Genomic DNA, 27,055 nt, shown 5'->3' with positions numbered 1-27,055 from the left:
GTAACGTGAGGGTCCGATGTGCGGTGGACGGATCACTCTAGTTAAGAGAAACAGCAGGATGGAGACGGATAACTTTCTCAGCAGCACTTTACTGTCATCCACATTGTTCTGCCACACGACAACCAACACTTCCTTGTTACTCATCACATGTCCCGTCGTTAGCCAATCAGAGGTTAGGATGATTAAACTCAAGGCAAACATTATGATAAACACAGAGGTAGATTCAATATAATTTGGTCACAGTTGCTAGGTGCTACTGCAAACATTAAAACATGTAAGAATATCAACATTAACTTCGTAAACTCAAATATGTAAATAGTTCACTGTATAAATGTTAACTTATTTTTTAACTTAAACTTAAATACATGGATTAACTCAAATATATGAATTTACTTCACTTTTAAATCTTACACTGTGACTAATTTCCTGGCTGCCACCCCATCTTCCACCCTTGTCTTCCAACTCAGGTTCTGTTGCTGTCATGCACAGGAAGTTACTCTTCTGCTTTTTTGCTTCTGTGGTTTCTGTCTATGTTGCAGAGTGACAACACTCCCCTCTCCTTCCTCTCACATGCAGCCCTCAGTAGTCAGTCGACAGAGTAGATTTCAGTCAAGTAGTATAAAGAACAGTGCACTTTGGTGGTTCTTCTCGTGGAGCCCAACAGGCCCCATTAAGGCTTGCTGTTTATTCTCAAAGAGCTACAGGTATATGAGAGGACAGACATGAGAATAATCAACCTTCTTCTACCACCCTGTCCTCAGGACTAGGACTATAGGCAGATTCAGTAGACCAGAGACTTTATGTTCCTCTCACTGAAGACTCAAAGACTCTGATTGAGGCCTGCTTGTTTTTGTCATTTGGAGTGGTCACCTTTTACCACCCTATTTTCGGATAGACTAATTTCTTGGTAGAAAAGGTTTGTACACAGCTTTCCTCCTGGATTACTTCTGGAGATTAGTGATGGGGAATGCGGCTGCAGGGGGCTTGGAGCAGGAACCGACTGAGGGACGAGAAGCCAGGAACTCAGTCGGGGCAGCTTCAGGAATGAGTGACCCCGCTTCTACCTTGCAGAAGAAGCAACCGGCTCCCCCCAAACTGCCCATGCCCCCAGAGAAGGAGCTGGAGGAGCGCTTCAATGTGGTGCTGGTGAGTGGCTGCACCTGAGATGTTGCACTTGATGCATTACTAAGGTTAGCTGGTTTTGGGTTAGAGGCTTTGTGTAGTGGTTTGGATTAATAAGCAGGTACACATGAATGTGTTTTGTTTGTCACAGAGTGTAATTCTTCACTGTTTTGAAATATTACACCTGCAAACCATCATTTCATTTGTCTGGTGGGAGAGATACTTTTTTGTGCTTCATGTGTGATCTAGCAACGAGTCCAAAGGCAAATGATTCCTACACTTTTAACATCCTTAAATTTAAGTCAAAAACAGGAATCATAGACTAAATAATGTTAGGATCATTTTGCAAGATTTATGGGTACAGTCTTAGTCTTTCCTTGACTGTGAGGAACATGGTGATTAGTGCCTGCCTGGGGAGCTGGCCCAAAGAGGAAGTTGAGCAACACATTTACAGACCAGAAGACCTGGAAACCAACTGTTGCATCATTCTTTCTTCAGTCTTACAAAAAGTTGGAAAAGATCAAAACTTTTGAAGATTACTTTCGGGACATGGTAAAGGGAAACACATCGAAGGCTTTTGTTTGGTATTAAGAATGCTTAAACTCTCAACTTGTTGATGTTTTTAACCAATAGATAAAACACTTCATATATTCAAAATAATAGTTAGAGATCATATAAATGGCATAGTGAGCATGAGACGCTCTAAAGGGGAATTTCTGTAAAAAAATAAATAAGTGATGTCATGCTGACACTCAGCCTGCAGAGCCTCCATTAACATGAGTAAAGTGCTCCTTGTCATCCATACGTTATCTTAAATGTCATTTTTTTCTCCAGCTTGAGCTTTTCTGTCTACCTACCGCTGGAGAAAATAAAATACACCTTGTGCCTGAAGGTCACATGTAAATGCTGCATTCAGTGTCTGCAGATGTGCAAACAGAAGCAGTTATGTTAGCTCTGCTCCAACTGCTTAAGGATTAAGAAACATCTCTTTTCAACAATAAATAAGTGCTCAATAAACTCGGTTTCATGACTGCACTGCCATAAAGTACATTAATGCTGGTGTTTATATTGTTATTATTAGGTTCAACACAAGGCCTTACATTTTTAAATAAGCCTTGAACCTTGCAGGCCCGCTGCTGATATATGTCATGTAACTTATACAAAATATATATAAACGCCCTCTTCAGATATCACCTAGCAACTCATGCCCCCAACACACACACACACACACACACACACACACACACACACGCCCATCTCCAAGCATGTACCCGTCCACTTGTTAGCATTTTTTAAAATCATGTTGTAGGTGGCGCTCTGCAAAGATCAAACACGTGTGATTTTTTTTTTCTTTGAAAAGACACTTCTGAAAATAACCATGTGGTTTCTGAGTTTCATAACATCTTTACCACTCAGATGATTAACAGTGGTAACCTGTTCCATTTTGTTCCAACTACCCCCCTCTCAGTTTTATGAAAGTATGACATCACTTCCTTTTTTTTTTTAACAAAAACATCCATTGCAAAATCTAGAAAGAGGTAATTCTGTATCCTTCTTTTCTGTGAGAATGTATTTTTTTGAAGTTTGTGTAACCACTTTTTCAAGGAAATGAGAAATGCACCTTCTCTTTTTTATATTGTTTTTATTATTATTACTTTTGCTTTTAGTAAACAATGCAACTGAATATGAACAGTAACCTTAACATGAGGTTGTTGTTTTTTTTAAGGTGTGGTAGTCTTATAAAGACGTAAAGCCAACAGAGCCACCCCTCCCAAGAATAAAGCAGCGGGCTGTTTCCGTTTCTGCTTTTCTCTTTGAGAGCGCAGAGAAAAAAAAAATACAAACATCACCCCTTGAAAGTGCAAACAGTTAGACCTTAAGATCAACGCCCAGTGTCAACTGAAATGATTAGTTTGGTAAAAAAAAAAAAACCATAAATAATACTTCACCTGTTTAATGAAACCATGTATTCACATGACAGATGTTGAGGATCATTCTTGCACATTGTACGTTTTAGATATTATTTGTCCACCGCAAAAAAATCAGCAATTACTTAGTGAATAATGTATGATCCCAAATGAGCTTTATTAGGCTCTTTAGACTGGGGGGGGGGAGTCATCTCTATACAAGGAGGGAGACATTTCACCCTGGGCAGACAAGACAGATCAGAATGAAACAATGCTTCTTTGGCCTGACTGTGTCAACTCCAGAGACGGCTGAGTCAACCTGAACCAAACCGGTGTAGGTGGGGTTGCTGGTGGTATATATGTATATATATATATATGTATATATACCTGCTGGCCGCCCTTGATCTATACATGTAAACCGTGAGTCACCCTTCTGCTCTACTCACAAGGTCGATCTGTGGTTTGGTATATTTGAATATTTATGATTGTATGCAGATGACTGGAAGTCTTGTGTGGAGCTTTAGAAGAGAAAAATGTTCAAGTTTGAAATTGTGAGATTTGGTCGTCTTATTGTCTTTTTCAGAGCTACATGAACTTACCTCCAGATAAACTGAAGCTGTTGAGCCAGTATGACAATGACAAGAAGTGGGAACTAGTCTGTGATCAGGTAAGATTTAACAGGTAAACATTGACAAATGTCATTAAACTGAAAGGATCCTTGCTCTTTTGCTCACACTGGGGAAGAGAACACACACACACACACACACAAAAAACCGATCACCCGAAATGGATGTGTGGTGATAATGTGTGAAACCTTGTAGCACATTCTCTGTGGTGGCAACTCATAGAGGCGTTGTCTTGGAAACAGAGAGCGGTTTGTGTCTGATGTGTTTACTAGCACTGACAGTAATAGCTAGAGATGCTGTGTGCCTGTAAATGTGTCTCAGGTGAAGCCCAACTCTCTGTTGAAAAGATGAACTCAGTCCAAAAAGCCTCTTTTAACGGAGCTCTCTATGAATTCTGCCTCCTCAGGAGCGTTTCCAGGTGAAGAGCCCCCCTTCCACTTACCTGGCTAAGATCAAGAGCTTCTACCAGGATCAAGGAGGAGTGTCTCGCAGAGTCAGTGTCAAGCATAACCTACTTTTCACATTTCGTTCATTTGACACACGGTTACACATGGTTACCTTCTTACCTAATCACAGTGCTGATTTTATTCTCACCCCTGCTGCATCTTTAGCTGAAGAAGCGGATCCAAGAGGCCACCCAGGTCCTTAAAGATTTGGAGATATCACTCCGCACCAATCACATCGGGTAAGACAGAAAAGTGATATTTATGTTACAATTTGTTGTGTAATGTTTATTTAAAAAAAAAAATTCTTATTCATTTTATATTTTTTAAATATAGATTTTATTTTTTAATATTTAAAATTATTTTCAGTTTTCATGTTTTTATCGTGCAATGAAGCGGGCACCCTTTTGTCTGTTTTTCTGCTGCCAGCTGACAGTCTATTAATAGTTTGTGAGTCTGATGGCAGAAATGAGTTTTGCACTGCACATGTTGTCGGTCATATGCACGTGCATATTTGTAAAGCATTGCTTTATAGAGAACAACACAGGGCACCTTTGTTTATTAAATGACGTTTTGAAGTATCGGGATGATTATTGGGCTTTAAACACAGTTTTTTTTTTTTTTAAACTATGTTTTAGGGGAATTGTTGTTGTAAAGTTGTGTGATAGTAGCAAATTAAATCAGAAAATAAAAAAAGTTACAAAACAGTTGCTATTGACAGTTTACTGGAATGACTGGTGACATTACATTGCAGGTCAAACAATACAAGAAAGGTTGAAACAGTATAATCAGAGGGTAATGGCTTGAGTCAGAGTGTGTTAACCTGTTAATGAATCAACATTGCTTTTTAAGAGATTTTTCTTTTTTCTTTTCAAGTATCGCAGTCAGGGTTTATATCCAATCTGAGCACATAATCACGAACAAACATTGGTAAAATATTTCTCTCTGAGTGTTCTTCTTATAATCCACATACTTTATTTCCGTAGATGGGCTCAAGAGTTTCTTAATGACCAGAACAAAGGTTTGGATGTTCTCGTGGAGTACCTGTCCCATGCACAGAGTGACGCCTCGTAAGTAACACTCTTAAGTCACAGATGACTCTCCTTCAAAACAATACTTTATTAACCTGGATGTTTTTGTTGTTGTTGTTGTTGCTATCTCTTTAGGTTTGATGTGGAGAGTTTTGAAAATGGTGGCACCCTGTCAGACAGAGGAAAACCTGTGGAGAGGTCCATGGAAGACTTGACAAAAAGCCCCAGCAGCTCCCAGTCACACGGGATGACCAGAGCTGCTCGCGCTCTGACTGTCAGGTAAGAACAACTCTTAGCATTAATAGATACACCTATGGTCAGACAAGGGAGGGTAATGGTGTAATGGTGAGATATATTAGTACAACAGAGTTGTTCAAATGCAAAATGCTTTGTATTTGCCAGACTGGATCAAAACGATCATCATCCATTTCTCAGGATTTTTTAAAGCTACTTTTTAGGACCATTTTGCCTTCATTGGATAGGACATCTGAATAGATATAGAAAACACTGGGAGAGAGAGGGGGGGGGGGGAGTTGAAAATGCATCAAAGGGTTGACATTGAATCTGAACCCACAGCCTCTGTGACCACAGCCTCTGTGACCACAGCCTCTGTACATGGGGCGCACGCTCTAACCACTGAGCTTAACCTGAACCCTATCTGAGGGATTCTTTATCTTTTAATTTGATTATTTAGGTCCAAAATGTTATCAAACATTATGACAGCGCAAGTAGACCAACCAAATGCTGATGATGTGTAAAATGAATTGTGGCGAGAGATAAATCTATGGGAGCATTTATCTGAACTGTAGCGTGCTCTTTTTCTGCTGCTTCCTCATGAAATTGCATGATCATCGACCTGCTATTGACACCAGCTTCTACTAAAACTAGGACATTCCAACCATCTGGCAAATACCCTGATTCAAAGATATATTTTTTTGGCTTTTTGTGCCTTTATTGGAGAGGCATGACAGTGGATAAGGTCAGAAATTAGGGACAGGGACAGTGGGGAATGGCATGTGGGAAAGGAACCAGTGTCGGATTTGAACCCCGGCCGCCCGCTTTGAGGACTATAGCCTCTGTACATGGGGTGCGCACCCTAATCACTCGGCCAACAGCGCCCCTACAAACTTTTTTTTTTAAATGCATCTTATCAGTTATCGGAATCAACTACAAAACATTTACTCACACAGTAGCTTCTCTATTTTATAAAGCACGTATTCATTTGTTCATATTGATATCCCTCTACAGAATAAGCTCCACTCTAGGGAACAAGATGCATAAGAAGTCCCATACGTCCTACCAGAGAGATGATGTACATGTGTGCATAATGTGTCTGCGAGCCATCATGAACTACCAGGTGAAGCATGAATTGACTGTGTTTGCTTTATTGTGTCTTTTGCTCTTAAAGATGGGGAAAGATTTTTTTTGCCCACTGTTGTTTTACTTATGTGAGCTTTTGCCCCTCATTATACAATTTAAAGTCGTCCCTGAATCTTTGAACACATCAGCTACGTATATGTTGGCCCTAATTTTATCCTTTGGTTTCTTCTCCTTTTTTAAGTCTGGGTTTAATCTGGTGATGACTCACCCTCGCTGTGTCAATGAGATCACCCTCAGTCTCAACAGCAGGAATCCCAGGTTAGTGTCAATGAGTAGATAAAGTTTGTATTTTCTGTCTGTCTGTCTGTAGCCATATCTAACCCTCCTATTCTGCGGCAGGACCAAAGCTCTTGTGTTGGAGCTGCTGGCTGCTGTGTGTCTCGTCAGAGGAGGACATGACATCATTCTCTCTGCTTTTGACAATTTTAAAGAGGTGAAATTTGTTTTTATCAAGTCATTTGCTTTGAATTAAATGACAACTCAGTTTGACTTTGACTGTTGCACGCTCAGTCAAGCCATTGTTCCACACTTCCCCTCTTTGGTAACTCATCTCGCTGCTGACACAATCCAGCCCTCACATGCACTACGGTCATAATCGTTGCACATGGGGAACAGTCATAAACATTTGTGTTGTTCAAATGCAAGTACAGTGCACAGGTTCAAATATATCCTCATTTTTTTAATGTGACTGAGATCAGGTATCTCTTTGTCACGGAAAAGGACTTTTGCATTTACGACTCTCTTACGCCCCCATTCGGACAAAAATAAAAGTGATTTACAAAGTACCATGTTTCAATAAATAAGTTTCCATCTTTTTCAGGTGAGCAGAGAAAAGAACCGTTTTGAGAAGCTGATGGAGTACTTCATCAATGATGACAGCAACATAGACTTCATGGTAGGTCCATAAACATGTCACCTCCACACTGTCTGACTTTTTTTTAACAGCTACAGAGAGATGAGATTGTGGATGTTCTTCAGAAATAATCCCCCATTATGTCTGTTTCCAGGTGGCCTGCATGCAGTTTATTAACATCGTGGTCCATTCAGTGGAGAACATGAACTTCCGAGTTCATCTACAGTATGAGTTCACTCACCTCGGGCTGGACAAATATCTAGAGGTGAGTCTGTATAAACGTCTCAGAGTAAACTGCTGGTGTCTGCAGCTCAGTCCTTATCAAGGGTCAAAAGTTAGAGCTGCTGTAGTTGATACTCTTTAAATCACAACAGATCCAGCCACAGAGTGAAAAGGGGGCACCTGCAGCAATGAACGTGTTCAGTGAAAAATGTCTTAAAGGCACAGCACACCATTCAGCACCCAAAAGAATAAAAATACATTTGCAATAATTACACAATTATTCTTTTTAATGCCAATCATAAGATTTATTTTGTTAAAGTTATTATTATCTGTGTTCATGTGAAAGGGTCTGAAGGTTACAGAGTCAGAGAAGCTGCAGGTGCAGATCCAGGCTTACCTGGACAATGTGTTGGATGTAGGAGCCCTACTGGAGGACGCTGAGAACAGAGGAGGGGTGCTGGAGCACGTGGATGAACTGCAGGAGCACAACTCACAGGTCAGACACATAAATGGAAAAAAAAAAAAAAAATGAACATGAATTGTAAAAGTTGTGATGTTGAAGGACTGTTGCCTGTGTCTTAGCTGAGCGGTCGGCTTCAGGAGATCGAGAATCTGTCGGGAGAGAGGATATCTGAACTGGAGACTCAGCTCATGCAGGCCACCAAGGAGGCCGAGCTGCTCAAAGTAAGTATGCCAGGATCTATGTGTAATGACACAGATAAGCCAAGGTGAAGCATTCTCACATTGATTTGTTATTAATGAGTGCAAAGGAGTGAGTCTTTACATGATCTCAATAATCTCAATTAAGAAGTACATTCAAATCAAATCACCTTCAGTATAACATTAAAACGAGGAATTGCACTTTTACCTGCAGATGATTATCCATAGATGACCCTCAGCCTATAGGTAGCAGTGTTTGTCCACACTCAAATATCTCTCCATATAACAACCATGTTTACATTGTCAGGACATTTTGAACAAACTTTAATTAAGTCTTAATAAATCAGTTTTTTCTCTTAAAGCACCTCCACGAGGTTAACATTTTTTTATCTAGAGTGAGTTTTTTCTGGTAAAATATAACTTTGTCGTATACTTTCAGAATCAGAATCGGGTTTTATTGCCAAGTACATTTACACATTCAAGGAATTTGACTTGGTGTATTGGTGTTAAACAATTAACAAGGAAATACAGCAGAACTAGCAACAACTTAAATAATACAGTATAAGAAGCTATTACAATATATAAAATAGCATTTAAAAATGTAAAATATAAAAAATTAAAAACACAAAATGTACAAAAGGTGCAATGTAGGAGCTGTGCAGTGGACTATGAGAAGAAAAAAAAACTTTGTGTGCTTCAGAACATGTCTTCTTCAATTCTAAAGAAAGACTGTTTTTGTGCACCCTGTGTTTACAGTTTTGTGTTTTTCAGGAGAGTCTGAGAGAGTCCTGTTCTCAGGTCAGCTCCTTGCAGCAGAGAGAGCGAGAGCGGGAGCTGGACAGGGAGCGGGAGAGGGACAGGGAGCGTCTGAGCACCTTCGCCCCTCAGATGTCCTCAGAGCTGGAGCAGAAGATCCAGGAGCTGCAGGACAAAGGGTTGATTCGACTGGGACGCAGCGCCTCGGGAGGTCTGGACATCCAGGTGGTGCCTGTGACGGTGGTCGAATACCTCCAAGCACCGGCCTCAGCTGACCCTCCTGCTGCTGCGTCCTCTGTCACTGATTCTGAATCCCAACAGACCAGCCATTCAGGCCCTCCACCTCCACCTCCCCCTCCACCTCCTCCTGGGGGACCAGCGTCTGTTGCCTCTCCACCTCCACCTCCACCTCCGCCACCTCCACCCCCACCTCTACCAGGAGCTCCCCCACCTCCACCTCCTCCTCCTCTTCCCGGTAGTGGACCCCCACCTCCTCCTCCTCCTCCTCCTCCTCCTGGTTCTGGACCCCCACCTCCCCCTGCCCCACCTGGTGGCGGACCCCCACCTCCTCCTGGAGCACCAAATGCTCAGTCTGGTAAGCGTTTTTGATTTTAAAAAAAAGTGTGGAAAGTTGTCAAGAGTCAAGTTCTTATTCATTTGTTTTTTTCTTTCTTCAGGGCTCAAGACAAAGAAACCCATTCAGACCAAGTTCAAGATGCCTTTGTTAAACTGGCAGGCCTTAAAACCAAACCAGGTGACAGGCACAGTCTTCAATGAACTGGATGACGAGCAGGTCTTAGGGGTAAGAAGATGCCACCTCTAATCTTTTTTTAAAATGTTCACTCTACTGTTTTTTTCTTTTAGAAAACGTGGCCTTTAAAATGTCTACATCATGTTTAACTTCCTGCATCAGGAGCTGAACATGGAGATATTTGAGGAACAGTTTAAGACTCGGGCACAGGGTAATCCAAAAGACCTGGCCAAGATCAACAAGAAGGTACTCCAGAGGGCCCCCAGCAAGACCACCCTGATTGACGGCAATAAGGCCAAGAATCTGGCCATCACTTTACGCAAGGGGGGGATGAACCCATCAGGACTCTGCACCGCTATCGAGACGTATGTGCTTTACTGGAGACCTTCCCCCTTCTCTCTAACACGTTCCAACTGGATGACTATCGTGACTCTTTTTCTACAGGTACGACCAGCAGTCTCTGTCCGTAGACTTCCTGGAGTTACTCGAGCACTTCATACCGTCAGATTTCGAGATGAAGCTGCTTCTGAACTACGAGAAAGATGGGCGCCCGCTCGAGGCACTGACTGACGAGGACCAGTTTATTTTACGCTTTGGGAAGATTCCTCGTCTAAAGCAGCGAATAAACACTCTCATCTTCATGGGCAACTTCCCAGAGACTGTCAAACACCTGCAGCCGGTCAGTTTGTCAAATATATTACGTTCATTATTGACTGGCCTCTGAGAATACTTTAGAAATTGAGGGTTCTCATTTTGTTTTGACCTCACCCACAGCAACTGAACTCCATTATTGCTGCATCAATGTCCGTCAAGTCTTCAGCCAAACTGAAGAAGATCTTAGAGGTAATTAAAGGATAACATGACATGCACGTGTATCTTCTATGTCTTTTGATTTTTCTCACAAGTCTTCTCATGTGTTCCCTTCCAGATTATTCTCGCCTTTGGAAACTACATGAACAGCAGTAAAAGGGGCGCCGTTTACGGGTTTCGGCTGCAGAGTCTGGACCTTGTAAGTAGCATTTTGTTCTTCTACAAATCAAAAGTTCAAGCAATAAGCATTAGAATGACCTTGAAGAGTCTCATGCTTTTAGCTGTTGAGTTATTTTAAAACTAATGAAAACTTACCAACGTCGCCTTTTGTAGCTGTTTGAGACCAAATCGACTGACCGCTCCCAGACGTTACTTCAATTCATCACCAGCATCATCCAGGAAAAATACCCCGACTTGGCAGATTTCCACACCGAGCTACACTTTGTAGACAAGGCAGCACTTGGTATGTTAACACTAAATAAATCAAGGTCGTCTGTTCTGTAACCTGTGATTGAAATTGAGATTTGCTTCACACTTACTGGTGTTGTTGCTCTGCAGTATCACTGGATGGCATTCTTCAGGATATCCGCTCATTAGAACGAGGAATGGAGATGGCAAAAAAGGAATTCCTGGTGCAGGATGACATTCCTGTGCTGAAGGATTTCATTAAAACCAACAGTGAGCAGCTGGAAACTTTCATCAAAGACAGCAAGACAGCACAGGTTAGCCTTTCACACAACTCTGATCACATAGATGTCTATCTTCCTTTGGATGTATTTTTCATCCAGTTGTTGTTGTTCTTTCTCTCTCTCCAGGAGGCGTACTTATCTGTGGTGGAGTATTTCGGTGAGAACCCCAAAACCACACAGCCTTCCATGTTTTTCCCGGTGTTTGTACGCTTGATAAGGGCCTATAAGGTGAGCACGTGCGCTAGCTCTCTGATACTCGTGCATAACAAACGCTGCATGTAAGGCTAACTGTTTTGCCCTGGATTAAACACAGGCAGCACTGCAGGACATCGAGCAGAAAAAGAAAATGGAGAGAGAGAGCAAAGAGGGAAAAGACACCGTGTCTCCAAACAAGCCTGGGGCTCAAAAGGTAAACGATTTTCTGAAATTAAATATCCAATGTTTTTTTATTCCCAGGTATCATTTTAATAGCTTTTGGGTTATTTCAAAGGTCAAGTTGCTTGGGAATGCTACATACAGTGTAAACCAACAAATCTGCAGTTACAACACATGTAACTAAAGCTCTGAGATGGTTGTTTCATTAATCTTCAATGCTTCTTTTGATTCTTGCACCATAAGGGGCCTATGATGCCTAAGATGCCACAGATGGACCTGATAGCTGAGCTGAAGAAGAGGCAGGTGAAACCACAGGTACGCGAAGGGAAGGATGGCGCCTTGGAGGACATCATCACAGGTACGGTAACACGATTCCCCCTGCAGGAGATGATTGGAGAGGTTTTAAGCATGTGTGCTGCATGTTAAGACGTCTACGGGATGTTGAAACTTGCCTTGTCTTTTCCCCCCGACTCAGATTTAAGGAACACACCGTTCAGGCCGACAGATGGTCGTCGGCCGGCACAGCGCCAGGACACTTGAGCTACTTCTGTTCAAAGACTTTTTTTTTTTAAATAATGAAACGGAACCACTTATAAGCATACAGATAAAAGAACAGGATTTAAACTTTCTGTATATAGTTTATGAAACATATCTATTAAGCGATTTGGCAGTGTGTATTTTTGCAAACATTTTAGCGTGAATTTGCTGTGTAAATAGAGATTGAATTATTGAATATTTCTATTAAAAACGTCCATGAATTTGATTTCAAATCTGTTAAAAAAAAACAAAAAAACTATTTTGATTATTACTGTGTTGCCTCATGGCTTTGTATGCTCTAAATTTGTCGTGTTGTTATCTATTCAGTATCAAGACAAACTTCACTTTAAATAAACACACTTTTGAACCAATTACTTTTGTTTTTCTTTACAAAATGAGAGTTTTTCCACAGTGTGAAGGGTTTATAAAGCAAGATGAGACGCCACCAGTGTACAAGAGAGCTGCACTTTATTGGACACACAATCACAGCAAATTATGTACAAAAGAAGGCAGGGTCAACTGCCGACTGTCTTCTCACAGGAAAAACACACATTTCTCACAGAATATCATGGCATCCACACTGATAAATTAGTATCTCCAGTGTCAGTAGGCTTTTAAATTTATATATTATCATTATATTATAGATCTATTTTCTGTATTATTTTTGTTCTTATATCACACTACTCTACAAGTGGGAGAATCACTCAGTGGAAAGAGTGCGCCATCACTGGTGGCTTCTCTGGTTGGGGTGCGTTCAAGCATTCCGAATCCTTCTAGACATTCAAACACTCTCGGCCACTATCATCATCCTCATGGTCACATAACGTCACAGTAAGACTGAGCATGCCTGTGTCACAGATACCCAAACATCTGTCTCATTCCTCCGTGTTTGGAAACCACTTTTTCTCTTTCTCTCTCGATCTCATTTTCTTGAAAAAAACCATGTAGACAACATTTTTTTTTTCGACTGCACCGTGCGATTGCTTTGAGACTATTCATGCATTGTTTTGTATATACCTTTTGTACCCTTTGCCATAGTTTATTAATAAAACATCTTCTTTTGGACATAACAATTTGAAGAACTCGCTAGGAATGACTCGGCCTATTTACAAGTCAATTTTGTTTTTCTACTTTTGATGCCAAGACTTTTGAACATCCACACATTCATGTAAAAACCTCATATACATACTATATAGAATGTAGGTTCATTATAAAAAAAGATAAAATGGCAAAGAGGAGACCAAACTTTAAATTCATACAACTCTACATGAAGTCCCTTACTGACCCATCTTGGTGGCTTGAATATCTTTTTGTGGTTTAGCTTTGTATGCTACTTAGAGCCTCTCAGTGCAACAACTGGAGCTAAACAAAATATACTTCCAACTGTTGTGAAGGTTAAGAGCCTGCTGTCTCTGAATGCTGAGCACTGAGCATCAACATTCACATTTCTACCACTCAGGTCCACATGCAAACATGACACAGAGGGACATTAAAGCCATATACTTTCTTTTGTCAAAGCAGCAAGGCTCTGTGTAAAGCCTTTGAGCCATAAACTGACCTTTCACAGTAGTACCCATGATACATCTTTGTTTGGGACCATTCCTTCCTCACTAATACCGGCTGAATCACAAATACAGGATGGGGTAAAACAGAACAAACTAATAAAATACCCCCCTCCAAAAAAAACAAAAAAAAACACAGAGCACAGGTTCAGAAAGCAACCCCGTCAAACAAAAAAAAAACTTGTAGCAAAATAAGTCCCTAAGCACAGGCACTGGTCCAGCGTCTCACACCTCATAAGAGATCCTTCACATAAGGAGGCGAAGGTGCGACTGAGCTGGACAAGCGTTTTCAGGGACAAGCTTGATCATAAATCAAAATGACATAAACCCTTAATCAGTGTTCATAACGAAAAATCCTAGAATTAAAAAAAGGAACATCAGTGTATTTTACAGAGAGTAACTGTTATCTATACAGATATTTTTAAACAAATATAAAAATGTTCTGTGTATGAATAAATAATCTCAGTGTGAAATGTAATATCTCTGTCAATGACTTAAAAAAGAAAAATCTGTACAAAATGGTCACTAATATATAAAAACTGAAGAGATGATGACATTGTACAGTATATAATTGAATCTAGGCCTATATATATATCACACTTTTCTTCACAATTATAATATCATACACAAACATCTCACTTAGATATATTTATAGATGTATATTTCTTCTAGTTTTCATTTCAAGTTTGCATGAGTTTTACTGATTGCCAGGGGCATCCACCGTGAGTGTCTTCAACATGCCCTCCAAAGCCTCCGGCCGTGTTGAAATCACAGCCAACTAACACTTGTCTCGAGAATATTATTCCAGGGAGCACTATCACGCATTTCTCGGAGGTTTCATCTCAGACTTAACTTGGGGGAAAGCGGCCAAGCGTGAACACTTCCTCCCCAACGCTCACCAGACGCGATTGCAGCGGATTTAACTCCGAGAGTTATGGATTGAGTGTGGAACAGCATGAGTAAGTGAATTCCTTTCATTTGACTTCACTCAATATGAAACCCAGGGCTTGAACCTGCCTGGCAGAGCTACAGAGCGCCCACGGTGAGGCTTAGAGTCGCAGTGCTGTGAGCCTTTTGCACATTGTTAGAAATCAGGGAGAGTTTAGTCAAATGCCACCGCTGCAACCTGACACACTCTGCATTTCAAGTGCTCTTTTCTTTTGCCGCGAGAAAATGGGAACAAGCCCATTCCCGCAGACTCTTCTTTGGGTAAAAGTGTTATTCTGTCATTGCTGCTGATCTAACGCTGTACTAGAAGATCATGTGGGGATTCCTGGCAAGAACAAAGTCTTAGAGGCACTGGGAGAAACATGGTAGCAGGTCCTTGCAGACAAACAGGCCTCCCTCAAAGGCAAAGACCACTGCCTTGGTGCAATTGTAAGAGTGCTAATAACATACTGAACACTTTCACTGTTCATGAATCAAGGCCCATTAAACCTTATCCAAGGCTAGCCTGAACTGACTGGTGTTCATTTCACAGACCAAAGACAAAGCAAAGTGAAAGGGGCTAGGGAAAGAGCAGCCGCTTATTGGCTCTCTGACTGTCAGACACTTCCTCTCATCTCTTTGGGTCTTTTATATCACAAGCCCCCTCAATGGCCTTATTAAAGTAGCCTTCAAACACATGTCCCCAAACTAATCCCCTCTCCTCAAGCTGCCGACTCTTTGACACAAGCTCCTTTTGCGCATGTTTTAATCTCAATGCCACAAAGAATTGATTTCACACAGTTATTCTAGAGAACGTCTGAGAAGAATATCACTTCTGTGTCTGTGACTGGCTGTTCAACCTTGTCGCCTCCCCAAGTGGGCAGCCTTAAGGCGACTACGCAGGAAAGGGAGATTCAAAGAAAAGGTTCCTTGTGCAGAGTGTACGCTTAAGGAATCACTGGCAGGCCTTTGATGTGCTTCAACTTCAACTGCTGTTGCTAAGGCCAACTAGAGGCCGAACAATCAAGACTGTTTCCATGTTTAACAGGAGGAAAAAGAAACCAAATGAAGCAACAGCAATACTGTCTCACAGTAAGAAATATCAGGGATCTTCTTTTCTTCCTTGAAGAAACATTTGGGGCTTTGTGCTTGTCACAGTTAACCAGATTCAAGGGGTCAAAATTAGAGGAAAGATTTGCCTATTTAACAGGAAACACTCAGGGGTCAAAATGTACTTGATATTCCCAAATATGTGCTGACTAACCTTCTTTTCATTTCAAACACTACTCAAAAGTTGAAACAGTGTGAGAGGTGTTTAAGTGCGATCATTTCACTGCTGTGGAATTTGCATTTGTGGAAATGCATTTTGTTCTTGTTCAAAGACGTTACCGTGTTTTCGAAATGAGACCTGCAAATTGCTGAAAACTTTGAAAGCTTCATCCCAGCGGATAACCTTTTAAGTTCAAAAGCAACGGATGTCTCGTTAGCAACTACTCCATCCGTCGGATACTTACAAGAGTGAAATCGTGTCCTGTTTGATGTGGCAAATTGAAGCAGAATGCTCTTTTTTCAGTTATGCGACAGCTGTGACTTAAAAAAACGATTCATCAGACACTTGGTGGCTGAGACAAAAACGTGTAAAATCCATGCTTCTGGAAACAGCTTCATGTGTGACAGATGTGTGTGTGTGTGTTGAATATCACTGTGTGTGCTATAGAAGGGTTTTTCATGTCAGGCGCTGAAATGCAAGAGCAACCTGTAGTCTTACTGCAGAAACATCCTGATTGTCATAATTAATTAACATTGATTAATTAATACACATATATAGTTATCCATCAATGATAAAAGTTTTACTATTGGCACCCCCCCCCCCCCCTTGTTGTGTCACTGTTCCTCCAGTTTCTGTTTTCAATAGAAAATGTGCTGATGTTACTCTACTTGCTACAATGTGCTTTTTTTCAAGTTAAAAGGGAGTTTTAAAATGTAAAATCTTCAATAATTTGTTCTTAATTTTTGATGCAATGTTTTCTTTTTTTTTTTGGAGTGATGGATGTAAATATTCAAACAGTACGGCAAGAAATCAAAGCAGGCTCTCAGATCAGACACTGGTCTTGCAACAACTCGTTACAAAGTGTGAACGAACAGAGGGAAAATATAGCACCAGGTAAGAGTTTCAAACACAGGCCACACAAGAAAAAAAAAAAAAAGAGGTGCCACGAACGCCCCTTCAACACAAAACAGCTTTTAAACCACTATCACCTTGATCTACTTTAAACTTTTTTTTGTGCACATTCTGTCAGGTGATGCAAGTAACTGAGAGCTATATTACCCTGAACACACACAACGACGGGACTCACTTGATGATTATTGCAGCTCCATTTTCTATGATAAAAGTCACAGTCTGAAAAAAAAAAGATTTCTACTCCACTAACATCCCATAGAGTGAGGGTACAGTGTGCACATGGCTGCTACTGTCAGTAAACCCATCCAGACCATTTCAGCTTAGAGCCTTAGAGCAGGCCACGGATAAGGAGGGGAGGCCCCTTTTGTTGAGAAGAGGCCTCGTTTGTGTGCTCTCTTACTTGCAAACTGGCAGTATAACGTTGTGGGAGAACTGCAGAGGAAATATGGAAACCAGACCAGAGCTGGAAAAACCCTCCAAGAAAAAAAAAATGTGTCCAAGAAGAAGAATGTGACCGTGATCATTTACAGTCCAGTAGTTCTTTCAATTGAAATATGAAGACTGCAAACTGAAAACGAGGCCAGAAGTAGAGAGAAAGAAGAGTGAAATACTCCTGAAGCAAAACAAGACTCCAAAAAGAGAAACTGATGGAATTTTCTATAATAATTTTATCTTCATGGTCATGATGTGATGGTGCTTGAATCCTCTTATATCCTCATCATCCTTATCACGGAGAGTTTCCAGGGGTGAGATCCTTCTTCACAGGCTCACTGCCGCCCTCCTTGCAGTTGTCGAGGCTGTAACCGCTGCGCTTTAGAAGCCCAGACGAGAGGCTGAGGGGACTCAAAGGGGTGGGAGAGGAGGGAGAGAGGGAGGGAGTCGGAGTGGTTGGGGAAGAGGACGAGGGGGAGGGAGTAGCAGGGGGAGTCGGGGAGGAGGACTGGCTACTTTGCAAGGTCAAAGAGGAGGCTCGCTGCTCTCGTAGAAGGCGGTGATGACGGATGGCGGAGGAGAGGAGCAGGGCTTCAGCGCTCAGGCCGGCAGCTGACAGGCTCGCCAGCAGGGCCTTCGCTTGGATAGGGGAGGCCGTCAAGGAGGGAAATGACCCATCCTGGGGGTATTTCCTCAGGCCAGGGGCAAACCCTGCTGCAGGAGAGGGCACTCGGCCTGAGAAAATGCCCGTTTTGATACCAGAGAGGTATGGCTCCATACTGCCGCTGGTGCTGTTGGTCCCCAAGGCCTTCAGGGAGAGCAGGGCCAAAAGAAACAGGGAAGGGGAGGGGAGGTTTCAGGGATCAAAGGGGAAATCATGAGAGTTAAAGTCTGAAAATTGACTGGGCACTGTCCCCTGCAGCTCCTTCCCTTCCCATTACAGTCAAACATGCCCGTGCATGCATGCTTGCACACACACACACACACACACACACACACGCACACACAAGCTCACACTCTTCCACTAACACACACAGACTGGGGTTCAGTGTAGATTTTGGAGGGGCAAAGTAAAAGGGGCAGATGGATGTGTGTAGCTCTCCATTTGGGTTAACAGGAGGAGGAGGAGGAGGAGGAGGAGGAGGAGGAGGAGGAAGTTGAAGAGGCTGGACACGCACAGGTCGCTCACTGCTGCAGGGTCACACGAACAGTAGGTGGGGTGTGGTTGGCCGCAGGCACAGGTGTCAGAAGAAACATGTAGTGGAGGGGGAAGGGGTGAGGGAAACAAAACAAGAGACACAGGAGATTGTTATTCAGGTTGATATCAGCATGTGTGATGCAAGCCATGAGACAGGCTGCCATCTACACATGACGACCAAACCACTGATAAATACAGCTTCTGTCACAGGGGGCAACACTAACATACATACAAATAAATACAAACTTACACCGTCGTTAATCACCTTTATTTTGACATTTGTTTTAATGACGTTTTCTCATTAAAAAATGCAAAATACGTTTATGGACAGACAGCCGCATACTTTCAGTCTCATGTAATGCTGGAAAGAGTCATTAGATGGCACTGTTCAAACAGTATGAAACTTGCTTCACATTCACAACATGTGTGTCTCTGGTTTGCAGGTAGGTGGAAATGAATGCATCTGTCGGAATAGGTTGATGTATTTTGCTCTGACTGTCCCCTCGACCTAAAACCTTACCATTACTGTACAATATTTCTACACAACAGGGATGCTCTTTTTTATGTTTTCTTGTAAGAAGCAGGGGCAGTGAAGTTTTTGCTGCGGCTCTAAAAGTTTTTAAATGTGTTTGTTTAGGGATTATGAGGATTAGTTCTGAATAAAGAAGAGCAAGTGTGCTGGTCTGGACTGTGCTCCTGGTAGGCTTACACCTGCTCTGGTGAAGCTCCAGCCTGTGCTCCCAACCGTCCCTGGAGAGCGCGGCTGTTCCTTCTGCTCGAGGAACTCCTCTCAAGCCTGGCCGACACGTTTATTCTGGTCTGTGAGTGCTGCAGAGCAGCCATCCTTCATCTCTTGAACTCAAAGCTGCCTGCCAAATGACAGCCCCACAGGAAAGGCCTTCACAGCCCCCACATCATGCCCGCTACCTTTAACTAGCCTGTTTTACCGCCAGAAGTAATAAGAGGCCAAACGGGAAATGGAAATGGGGTTTTTGCAGCATGAAAGTGATTCACATTGTCATGCCCTTCTTGATCTGCTCCAAAGCAAACGGACAGAAATTGTGGCTTTGAACTGTCTGTTTTTATACAGCACACTGAATTGAAGGATCCTCATGCTTGGAATGCTTTAATACCTCAGAGTAAAGCTCTGGTGAGCAGACAGCCTGAGCACAGCAGCATCCAGCATCATCAGAAAGGCTGTGCTAATTTTCTCACCGACAGTTAACAAAACGGGATTACAACAGAGCCGAGACTGACAAAGGAACCTGATGCCTCGCGGAAAAAGATGAAAATGAATGTGACATGTTGTGCTCCAAGGATCAGGCTTCATTGGTATACATTATTTGAGGAGAGCAGCAAAAGGGTAGAAAGGGATAACACCTGAAATCTGCCACACCAGGTGATACAGTACCACACATCTCAATACTCTGATTAGATGAACAGAACGTGTTCAATCACGCAGCATGTTTTTTCTTGATGACCATAAAAGAGTGATGAAGGTGTAAATGCTTAACTCAGGACACATATAAAACCGAAAAAGGGATGTCTTAAAGATGTTTAACTCTCCCTCCAGCTGGTGTTCATGAAATGTTAATGTGCACCAGCTGCCTTTCATTGAACTGTGGGGAAATGTTACTGTCATTGGTTGGATAATTCTACTTATGTTAAAGGTATCTATATATATTCAGAGATATTACTGTATTATGTGGGTCTTGGCGGTCAGTAAAGATCAGTTAAAAGAGCATAGAAGCGTCAATCCTCCTTTGGCCAGAGAGAACAAGAGTGAAAAACAGCACAGGGAACTAGAGGGGGGGGGGGGGGGGGGGGGGGGGGAGAACTTTGGATCATCACCTTCAACTGTTGGCTGAGCAGAGAGGTCACCCAGGGTGGGCACGTCTGCTTGTCAGAACAATAATATCAGTCAAAACTGTGATCAGCAGGTGTTTGTTTGAGGGGGCGATAAGAGTGAGACGAGTGCTGTGTGAGGTTACATCTCGATAATATTGGATTATATATTGATCAAGTACAGGCAGATTCTGGAAGACTGTGATTGTTTGGGGATTCTGCATGAATATGTTTTTCAAAGATAACCTGCTAACTTTTTGGCTGTGAAAAGGTAGCTCATGGACATATTGTCAGCAGAAGCTCTTAATCAGCTTCAAGAGGTTGTTTGCAGGTGAGCCAGCCGACCTCCACGATTTGATGAGATGAGTTGCAGATCGTCAGCATGTTCTTGCAGCATGCTTCACGCTCAGCTGTTTCATTGCACTGAATTTAAAAGTATTTTGTAATCACAGTTTGCTCCATCCATCTGTAAGCTGAATAGTCATGGTGTGTGCTGTTTTCTCTGCTTTGACATTATAAAGACATCAGGATTCTGACCAAGACGGAGCGATTTCAGATGTAACAGATTGTAGAAACCAATGACACAGCACCAGATCATCTTCCAAAAGCTTTGGCATGCTGTCATCTGAAACAGCTGAACAGCAACTTTCCGTTCTGACACTTAGCTCTCAGCGTTCACTCACTGTCCCTAGCACTTTCACACATGCAGCTTCTCTCCACAATCACTCTTTTGAAGAGTTTGTGGACATACAGTGGCATACAACGTGAGTGAAATAATGGGATCAATTCTGCTTTCATTAACCAAGAGAAGGCATGGACTCTGTTTTGAAATCAAAGGAAATGAGAGAGACTGGTAGGCAGAGGGAAAAGGAGAAAGAGGACAGCATGGGGAGATTGAAGATTGCAGGAAGCGGAAGTAGGAAAGAGACATTAAAAGGAGGAAACGTAAAAGACTTATGGATTTGGAAAGAGAACTGGCCTCTTCATATTGAATAATCACTGATTGCCAGAGACTGAAGGGGGAGATTATTACATGGCACTGCAGAGATTACTCCCAATCTTCTCTCAGTCTGAGGCGACCCAAGCCTCATTACTTCCCCCATCTCTGCAGTCTCTCCCTCTACGCCAAACGTGTCCTAACTCTGCAATTTTCCAGAATGAACTGACTTCTGAATTCTACGTCATATTCTGTGGGGTATGCAGGTTTTAGGTCCACTTCACTGCTCCTGTTATTTTTTCAAGTTACTGACATTAAGGTTTTTTTTTCCCCCCTCACTGTGCACTGGGATGGTGCAAAACCTTCTCTTTCCTTTATTGGACTGACATGCTTCAACAGTTCAATTTTCTTGCCTCCTGGGACATCTAGCATCATTACGTCCAGTCCATTTTTTTTAAAAATCTCATCTATAATGCAAACATGCTGGCGAATTAAAAAAATAGAAAAAAGTTGTCGAGCCAGCAATCGGGCAGACATAAATGTCGGACAAAAAAATGTACAGAAAGAAGTTTTAGCAAAGGGTTTGCAAGGTCTCTGCAATCAGACTTCAGTTATATTAAGTCTTAATACCAGTTATAATGAAATAATAAGCCCCAGGCATTAAGTGATGTAGGTCTCTGCTACTAAAAGGACTTCTCCTTGTTTTACATTTTCACAACTTGTACAGGTCAGTTATGGTAACGTGTAACTCAAAGTAAGTTATTTTAACTTTACTATAATATTACTATAATTAGAGACAGTTTAAGACTGTATGTTCAGTTAATCGTGAAGGTAATTGATGAGCTAATCTACTGTCACCTGTTGGTCTATGGAAAACAATAAACCTTTAGAGGACACTTTGACCTATTTCAAACAAACCCATGATGTTGAGATTTACATAATTATTTGATATTGGCATTTTTAGAAGGAATCATCATCAGCTAAAAAGTAAATTAAAACACAACGACTGTGTCAAATAGAAAGGTGAGCTGGAGCATGGTGGGGATGTGCAGAGGCTCCCTGGAACAAGTAGAGGACTTGAGTGGAGGTGAAGAGTGATGGTAATGGTTATGGCCAATTCATACTGGATTTCGAGTGTAATTACAGAGCGACTGTGCCACCACCTTTATAAGTAATTATCTTTTAAAGTCAGGAACAAGGTCGAATAATTTGTCGTTGTAATAAGAGAGAAAAACTCTTCATCGTGCACGGGTCATTACTTCTCTTTACCCCAACTTCAGACAGAGTGCATGATATGAATGATCAGTCTATTTTATAACCAGTCATCTTCAGTTTTATGACTGTTACACCCCTATTCTGTTGAAGGTTTTTTTTTATAGCACATGGAAATTTGTGGCCATCGCTTCAAAACTGAAAAAATGTGAGTCATACTGAAAAAGTTGGGGAAAGTACCGTACAGTCCAGCAGTACAAATGCTACAAGATCAAGAGTGATTGGCCCCGACAGTCCTAATATGAGACAGTACCTGCTGCTGGCCCTGGATCTTCATGAAGTCGTCTCTTTTGCTGCTTTTGGTCTTATCTGTGCTGTTCTGCTGCAGGTGCTTCAGTTTGGAGGCAGCAGAGGAGAGTTGAACATCCCCACCACCAGAACTGTTCCCTCCCTGAGGAGAGGAGAGGAGAGGAGAGGAGAGGAGAAGGAGAGGAGAGGAGAGGAGAGGAGAGGAGAGGAGAGGAGAGGAGAAGGAGAAGGAGTAGGAGAGGAGAGGAGAGGAGAAGGAGAAGGAGAAGGAGAAGGAGAAGGAGAAGGAGAGGAGAGGAGAGGGAGAAGAGAAGGAGAGAAGAGGAGAGGAGAAGGAGAGGAGAGGAGATGGAGAGGAGAGGAGAAGGAGAGGAGAGGAGAGGGAGAAGAGAAGGAGAGAAGAGGAGAAGGAGAGGAGAGGAGAGAAGGAGAGGAGAGGAGAAGGAGAAGGAGAGGAGAGGAGAAGGAGAAGGTGAAGGAGAAGGAGAGGAGAGGAGAGAAGAAGGAGAAGGAGAAGGAGAAGGAGAGGAGAAGGAGAGGAGAAGGAGAAGGAGAAGGAGAAGGAGAAGGAGAGGAGAGGCAGAGGAGAGGAGAGGAGAGGAGAGGAGAGGAGAGGAGAGGAGAGGCAGAGAGAAGTGTTAATCAGAATGTTGTACTTTTTATTCCTCTTCTACAGTGCATTCAGTTTACGCCTTAAACACGCATAAAACTATACAGAGTTTGATTTCAGCAAGCAAGTCTGTCTCCTGAGACCAATGAGGATTTTTAAGATCAGAGCTTGTAGCTGATAAAACCCAACAATCCACTTCACAGAGTTTCAGCATCCATCAACAGGAAGTGACAGGGACCAGAATATAGAAACGCAGCATCAAAACTGACGTTGCATAGCCTGATCCAAGCAGCAGTTTGTTTAATGATCTCTCCTGCTGAGTTACTCTGTCACCAGTACACACACACACACACACACAAAATGTAAAGTCCAATTTCTTCTAACTCTGCCTCTTGTGCAAACAGAGACATGAGCTGAAGAGAAACTGTTGTAAAGCCAGTTTTTTTTCAGCCTATTCTTTTTCGGTGTTTGAAATGCAGAAAGAAAATCACCTGTATATTTGATGCTTGATGGATATATCCTTGTTCTAATGTGCTAATTAACACTGAACTGTAATGGGAGATTGCTTGTAAGTGTGAATTAAGTGCGCTGATGAATGAGTGTTGGACACGAGTAGGTAGAAGGGTCATGTTGAAAAGATGATCGTGGTTGAAGTTGAAGTGATGAAATAATGCGTGAAGACTCTGTAATCCTGAGTCGTGCTCACGGGAATGCTCCCCGCCTCTACATCAGAGGGCTGAAACTCACCATGACAGTGGGACTGTCAGAGATTGCAGCCCTGCCCTGAGTGGGCTTCTACATTCAGAGCAACAGGGAATTCTACCGAGCTGTGAAGACACCGTGCTGTAGCTGCAGCTGACCCAGGAACGCAGTAATGCTTTTGATTAGCACTAATCTGCTGCTGAGCAAATGGTCAAATAAAGGTGAGTTTAAAGACAGGTACTTACAATGTCTGCTAATAGAGTTTTACATGTGGTCATTAGAAGAATAAGGAATGCTTTTTACATCTGGTATAAGAGGATTTCTGTTCTTATAGAGGCTGTTTAAAATGATTTTTCACGCACTATGTTTTTCTTAATGATATTTCTTTACCTGGAAGTAATGACTAAAGTTATTTTTTCTTCATGTGTTCTAAAAAAATCAATACATTTGTAGTATCTTGATGTGTGAAATGAAAAGGTGACACAGTACATAAAAGACGTTTGGAAGCACAGCAGCTGATGAACCTTTACAGATCATCGTTTTGTTTAAAACCATTTCTAAAAGCAAGAGAATTGATTTCAACACTGAGCAAAGATGAGAAGACAGATTTAGTTTGATAAAGCTGACAAATCAAAAAGAAGAGGAAATAAGGTAAATTATCTCCACGGTGTTTTTTATTGCCTGTTTGTTGTCACAAACAGGGTAAACTAGCTCTGATTTACACACAGAGAAGCAGATGACAGAACAAATCAGTAAAGAAACAATTAACAACTGTGGGCTCAGCAGGAAAGCAGCCCGAGTACTAATCACAGAACAGACAGGAAGGGAGGAAGTCTGTTGTCTGTCCCTAATTATATATTTCGATTTTCTGAAACAATCAGTGGACAATTTGGTTTGGGGAGCAGACATCAGAAGCTCAAAAGTGAACCCAGAGAGAAGCAGCGAAGAAAGACAACAGAGCATGCTGTTTCAGAGAAGGAGTCTGCAACACAGGTGGAGGCATTGAACCTGGATTGGTGCTGGGCTCAGGGAGGACGGCTTGCGCGGGACAGGTGGCCTCCTGGTCCCTGAGGTCACACTGTCTGTCATCTGTATATGGGTGCTTCGGGTGGTTGTCTCCGCGTAGAGATGCTCTGGTGTCGGGTGGCCGCCTATCTCAATCAAAGTGTTCTCCAGCTCACGGATAGTCTCCTCCAAGCTGTCCAGCCTCCTGTAGGTGCTGCTTTGGACATCTTCTCTTGTTTTCCTCTGGCCCTGGTTGGACAGAGTGTCCGCTGAGCTGTCTGATCGAGTGGTCTTAAGACTAGTGTTCAATGACTTTAGCTGGACTCCAGGAATTCCCTTAGTTTCAGTGGTGTGCTGAATTGTAAGCACCCTTTCCCCCGTCTCTATCCCTCTCTTCAGAGCCTGCGTCAAGGAGCTCTGCTGGCTTGAGTGGAGGGAGGATTTTATTCTGGGTTTGGGCACCGGCTTAGATGACTCTAAAAGAGAATACAGCAGCCTGTAGGCCTCCCTGACTGTTTTTCCCTCTGTGAGAAGCACAAGGAGAGGCCGGACACTCAGCTGAACCTCAGAGACGTCCCTCGTCTGTGGGGAGATTGTCAGAGTCTGCAGAGTTTCACCCGTAGTCCTGCAGAGCTCCTGGACCTCTGAGGGAGACACCACCCTCACCTGCAGCTCGGTCAACAACAGAGAAACTTCCCGTTTTAAGTCCTTATCCTCTTTAACGCGACACTGCTCTCGCTCCGCTCGGTGAGAGCTTACAAATGAATCCCTTTCTTTGGTTATTTGAGTCTGGTAGATGGTGTAATGACCAGTCAGATCCTGTGATGGACTCTCGCGTACAAGGTCATTTGCTTCATCTCTGACAGGCTCCTCTGAGGCAGCGGGAGACGCAGGCAAACACTCTGTCAGCACGATGAAGGGCACAGGAGACAAGCGCCTTTCCTACAAATGTGGAGAGCACTTTAGAGTTTAATGTATACACTCTTAACCTTAGCTAACACACATCCAACAACTTGCTAGTTGGAAACCCAGCACAATAGGAAGTGGTACATATAAAAAATTAACTTGTCTGCGTTACATCTTTTTTAGTTTAAGAACCAATATGTAAGCATGTCTGAGCATCTGATATGCTGCCTGTGCTGTGGCCTGTCCCAACACAGCTCTCAAGTCTAGAACAGTTTAGCAAAGCAAACAGTACTTACAACACAATACTTACTAACTGGGCTCACACACAAATATGCACCACAATATCAACTGTAAACCAACTTTCCTCGGACATTGATGGAATATTGTACCAAAGGATAGATTGGGGAAAAGAAACAGTTTGTGTTTAGTTAGACCTGCATTGATCAATATATTCTTCATTGTCACTTCAAGACAGATGAAGTATGGTGCTTACAGTTAACGGCAGATAATAGCCGCTTACATCTAGCTTTAACAACTATTGATTTTTTTCAAGCTTCTTTGAGTAAATTGGTTTGACATTCAAGTAAATACTTCATGTTTGACTCACAAAGCTATCATCAACATAGGCAGACAAATTGCAATGTTCTTAGTCTGTAAAATTAAACAGTTAACATCTATTAAACTTAAGGCCGAGATCATTTTCTCACGCTCAATGAAAGATCAAACCTGAGAAAAGGGAAGGCACCTTGTGATCATATTGATCAGGGAGTCTGAAACATAGCTCCAGTTTATCATGGTTCTGTGTCTGCTTTATGTGCAGTAGACAACTGTCGGCTGACTTGATTGCTTTTGCAGCTTAATAAGCCAATGATATGATGGTTTGGATTGTTTCTGCTCCAGGTGGTCTAAATCTTGATTGAGATTAATTGAACACAGCATGAACACGTGAGGAATTGCCGAGCAAAAGTATCAGTTTTGAGAAGACTTGGAAGGATTGCATGACTGGAAGAAAGTGGAGGCTGAGCAGTAGCAGGTGTTTCCTGTTTGTGGTAGATAGGTTAAGAGG

The 27,055-nt window shown here is 42.3% G+C and overlaps 2 protein-coding genes across 3 annotated transcripts in view; one reads left to right on the top strand and one right to left on the bottom strand.

Annotated features, from left to right (window-relative positions):
* Positions 1-564: 564 nt before the first annotated feature.
* On the top strand, positions 565-12,533 carry fmnl1a (formin-like 1a). Its single transcript, XM_061065816.1, has 25 exons — positions 565-1,146; positions 3,613-3,696; positions 4,062-4,148; positions 4,267-4,340; positions 5,085-5,168; positions 5,265-5,408; positions 6,378-6,486; positions 6,691-6,767; positions 6,849-6,942; positions 7,330-7,404; positions 7,517-7,627; positions 7,931-8,080; positions 8,167-8,268; positions 9,016-9,595; positions 9,678-9,802; positions 9,914-10,116; positions 10,196-10,430; positions 10,526-10,594; positions 10,680-10,760; positions 10,895-11,024; positions 11,120-11,283; positions 11,377-11,478; positions 11,564-11,659; positions 11,869-11,983; positions 12,101-12,533. The coding sequence occupies exons 1-25, from the start codon at positions 961-963 to the stop codon at positions 12,163-12,165; spliced, it is 3,342 nt and encodes a 1,113-aa protein (XP_060921799.1). The 5' UTR covers positions 565-960; the 3' UTR covers positions 12,166-12,533.
* Positions 12,534-18,038: 5,505 nt separating this feature from the next.
* srcin1a (SRC kinase signaling inhibitor 1a) overlaps positions 18,039-27,055 on the bottom strand; it is a 38,674-nt gene continuing 29,657 nt past the window's right edge. The window contains exons 18-20 of one of the 2 annotated variants that reach the window (XM_061065814.1): positions 25,087-26,025; positions 22,771-22,908; positions 18,039-18,456 (exon numbers count right to left, since the gene is read on the bottom strand). In XM_061065814.1, coding sequence (XP_060921797.1) covers positions 18,451-18,456; positions 22,771-22,908; positions 25,087-26,025 — 1,083 coding nt within the window. In that variant the 3' untranslated portion in view covers positions 18,039-18,450. The remainder of the gene's footprint in view (positions 18,457-22,770; positions 22,909-25,086; positions 26,026-27,055) is intronic. The other variant, XM_061065815.1, reaches the window with a different exon arrangement.

Source organism: Labrus mixtus, chromosome 20, assembly GCF_963584025.1.
Source record: "Labrus mixtus chromosome 20, fLabMix1.1, whole genome shotgun sequence".
Classification (NCBI taxonomy): Eukaryota; Metazoa; Chordata; class Actinopteri; order Labriformes; family Labridae; genus Labrus; species Labrus mixtus.
The sequence above is the reverse complement of the archived record's forward strand: the minus strand, read 5'-3'. Positions and strand labels throughout refer to the sequence as shown.